The 4,210-nt window shown below is 56.6% G+C and overlaps 1 protein-coding gene across 1 annotated transcript; it reads left to right on the forward strand.

The window, feature by feature from the left end:
- The first annotated feature begins 1,176 nt into the window (after positions 1-1,176).
- Positions 1,177-2,531, forward strand: LOC145404934 (uncharacterized). The gene is made up of 3 exons (XM_080276438.1): positions 1,177-1,301; positions 1,842-2,086; positions 2,317-2,531. The coding sequence occupies exons 1-3, from the start codon at positions 1,177-1,179 to the stop codon at positions 2,529-2,531; spliced, it is 585 nt and encodes a 194-aa protein (XP_080132564.1).
- Positions 2,532-4,210: the final 1,679 nt, after the last annotated feature.

Raw genomic sequence — 4,210 nt, forward strand, 5'->3', positions numbered from 1 at the left:
ATTACACTGGTGGACAGCGGTGATTCATGACCCGGGCATACGAGAGAGGTAGTCAGGAAATACCGGAAAAATGGCAACCAAACCGCATGTGCAATTGCCCAAGTTCAACCCCGAACAGTATGATGTCACACATATCTGGCGATCATCAAACCTCTACTAGATATCAGGTTTGAAAATGACCAACAAAAGATCGTAGTCACACTCCCACTTTTGGACAAAGTGGTGGCCAATATAGCACCAAAAATCGTTCCGGAGCTCACCTGGCAGAATTTCACAAAGCTCGTGATCCAGGCCATCACCGTACCACTAGGGAAAGTGGTGGCACTATCCCAACTGGATAGTTTGACTCTCGACGGGAATCTAGATGATACCCTAATACAGGCAAGATGCCTGGTAACCGCTGCATACCCAGAGGTAGATGACGAAACCCAGGAACAACATACCTTTAACACTCTCCTGAGAGTGCTCCCCAGTGTTGTAAAGGAACACTTTAAGATCCATGACCAGACTAGAGACATGGATCGAGATATCCAGCTTATACGGCACCTCCTGACCTCCCGCCCTACACCCCAATAGATCAACGTGGTGAAAATGTTTCCCACCAAGATTCTGGCTCCCCCAGCCAAGCCACGTTCGCCCATGCCTCATACCAGCCCCACCCCTGCCCCTAGCCCACCCAGGGCACACCCCACACACTGGCGCCCCGCCCACAGGGAGAACCCCAACCTGATCCTAGTGAATCCCTGGGAATTCTCAGCGTGCAACTCAAGGTGCCCTCTGCACGATATCCGGGACCAGCTGAAGGCTGCATGTAGGAAAACTACCACCCCATGCTGAAGCAAAGTCTCCTCTCTGGAGGACAAAGCGACAGACGACGAACCTGCATCGGTGGAGGAGCCCGATCCTGGGGAACGGAGCTAGAGCAAGAAGAAGGAGGAGGCCCTAGACAGCTGGATTTTTAGTCCCGCCCCTGCACCATCCCACAGTGGCGAGGGTCATTTCCCCCCAAATATAGCCCCCCAGTTTACCACAAGATGAAGTTGAACGGGGTGAAAGCCAGACTTCTGGTCGATATGGGAGCGGCCAGATCCTGCCTTTATAGCCACTATTTCTCCCACCACAGATCGACCTTTGGCCCACTCCGCGCCACAGCTACTCACTTTGTGGTTGCGGGGGATGGCCCCCTGCTATCCATGGGGAGACGCGGGCCTTAAGAGTCGACACCATGTGTCAACCCAGCACCAGTTCATAATTTTCGACTTCTGCCGGAATTACGACGGGTACCTGGGGCTGGACCTGGGGTACCTGGGGCTGGACCTGTTGCAGAAGTTGGGCGCCACTATACTGTAGATTGCCGCAACCGACAGCTCCAGTTCCATGCACCACCTGACCCACCCCCCTGGGCCGTTTGCACCTGCACGCCCTGGCCCCAGCTGGAAGACTCTTCCCCCCTTCCCACCCCCCTATTCCCCCCACCACCCCCCTCCCTCTTTTCATGCCACCGTTTCCACTGCCGTCACTAACCCCCACACCATGAAGCTTGGGTGCCCCTAAATTGGCCCTGTTCCCCCTCCGTCCTAATCTCCCTTGTCGTGCCGCCGGGAACCCTCTCGGCCTACCTTTTGCGTCCAACTTTCCTCCCTCCACATCGTACGGCGGTCCGGATCACCAACCTCGCCCCTTTACCCCTCACCCTCCCGAAAGAGCTCATAATAGGAGAGATGGAAGAAGCCAAACCCTGCGCCCCTTCCCCCTCCCACTCCCCTGCCCCTCTGCCCCCCATTCCTGACCATCCCTCCACCCATCAGTCAGGTACCCTACGCTGCCTTCTGAATTTCCAGGATCTGTTTTTGGCAGGACTGGCAGACATCGGTCACTGACAACGCCCAACTCATCAGATGGCGCGAAACCCTGGAGGACTTCAACTACGAAATCTCCTATCAACCTGGCAAAGTCCATACCAATGCCGACACTCTCTTGCGGCTCCCCATCCACGCCACCCAACCGGAACTCGACATCCTCCAGCAGTGGCACCGCAAGGAGCGTCCCCCATGGATTCCTCACCACCTTTTCAAAAAATTTATTGGCAAGGCGACCACCTTCTGACCCCCTCCGGTCATATCATCCTAGCCCCTGACAACGCCCTTGATGCCCTGCGACACCTTCACACCCACAACGACATCCACCTGGGTACAAAAAAGTTGCTACAAATTTTTAACAATACCTACTGGGCACCAAACCCTTCCGCCCTCGCCAAGGAAATCATCCAAAGCTGATGCGCCTGCACCCTTGGTAAAGACATCACACGTACCGCAGGACCCTCCGGCCATATCACCGGCCACAAACCCTGGCAGCTGTTAGCTATGGACGTAGTAGCGCCTCTGCCCCCAAAATCGGGCTACAAATACGTCATCACGTTCATAGACATGTATTCCAAGTTCATTGCGGCCTGCCCAGCAAAGGAACACCATGCTGTTGCAGTAGCTGATGCCCTCCTTAGGCACGGTTTCCCCTACTTTGGCATTCCCTAAGCGATCCACTCAGATAACATGCCAGAATTCACCAGTAAAATCTGGGAAGAACTAGTCAATATTTTTGGGTACAACATCTCTCATTCCTCCCCTACTGGCCACAGGGAAATGCAGTGTGCGGGCGCAGCCATCGTACCCTTATGAACCAGCTCCACACACGAATAGAAGCAACTAAGGACGACGACTGGCCTGCCCACGTAAAGACTGTACAATGGGGCATCAACTCCTGTCCCCGGGAGGACAGAATTTCGGCATATGAGCGAATATTTGGAGAGACACCCCTCCTGCTGCCCCTTCGGCAGCATCTGCAACCGCCCACTTCTGCTCCCATGATGGACCTCCTACATTATTTCAAGCACTGCCTGACCCACCTCCAAAACAACTTAGACCCCGGCCCCGACACAGCATCTAACCCCTACAAGCCAGGCGATACTGTCATGATCGCTCAGCTTCCCATCCCTCACAAACTCGCACCCCATTTCACAGGACCCCACACTGTCACCTGCGTCTCCAACCCCTATCAAATCACTATTGACTACCACAGCGCCCCTCACACCCTCTGAAACTGCCACATATGCCCATTCCATGCCCCTACCCCTGCTGCCCCACCCCCACTCCCGATCCCGCCCCCCACCCTGGCGCCACTCCCCCCTTCTAACTACGAATGCTATATCTCCTCTTCCCCATCCTCCTCCTCTTCCCCATCCTCCTCCTCCTCCCCTACCATTTTTGCCTCCCCAGTCACCATGCCGCATCACACCTCACCTGACAGCTAACCTGCACCACCAACACCTGGCCACTCCTCCACCCCCTCCCTACCTTCCACCCGCTCTCCCGCGCCAAGCATCACACGGCCCACCCTCACCACCACACCTCCACCTCTGCCCTTACCCACTGCCCACCCCCACCCCCTCTGACCCACCGCACCCCCACGCCCTCACTCCTCACTCCCCACGCCCAACCTCAACCCCCCCCCCACTTACACGCACCCCGCGCACCTCACGCCCACACCAACCCTGCATGCCCACATCACCACCTACGCCAACCCTCAAAACAACCACCACCCGCTCCGGCCGCCTCTCCCGCCCACCCGCCCGATACGCCCACTCCTCTACCCCACCGGCCTCACTGCAAACACACTCCCACCCCTGCCCTAAACCATCTCACCCTCATGCTACATCAAGCCCAAATCGCAGCCACCTATACTCCCCAGAGACACTATGCCACATTACTACGGCACAAAACCCGACCCTAGCCCTCTGTCTCCAGCATTCAGCACCACACCACACAACGGGCAACATCTCCCAACATGAGGGTCTGACAAGCTGTATGGGTGCCATCACTTGGGCGCAACCAACGAGTCCGAGGACCACACCACCTCCTCCAACTCCTCTACTCCTCCACCACTGCATCCACCCTCTTCCTCACCTGTTATGCAGAGCAGGAGGAGAACACTGCCACCACAGCCTGGCACACCTTCTTTCGTCATCTACACCCGATCTACGCCACCCACGATATGCCACTCATGCTCTACACCTCTCCTGCAGGAGATGGCCAGTAGCGGCTCCCACCTTCATCAAACGGTCTGTAGCCACTGCGAAGGTGTAGCTGGGACTGCTGGCAGACACATACCCTCTCAGGCGACGGCCAGTAGCCGTGCCCCTAGGAAGCCATGGCCA

This window comes from Coenobita brevimanus, chromosome 65 (assembly GCF_032717465.1).
Source record: "Coenobita brevimanus isolate Jiangsu-jjx chromosome 65, ASM3271746v2, whole genome shotgun sequence".
NCBI classification, from domain to species: Eukaryota; Metazoa; Arthropoda; class Malacostraca; order Decapoda; family Coenobitidae; genus Coenobita; species Coenobita brevimanus.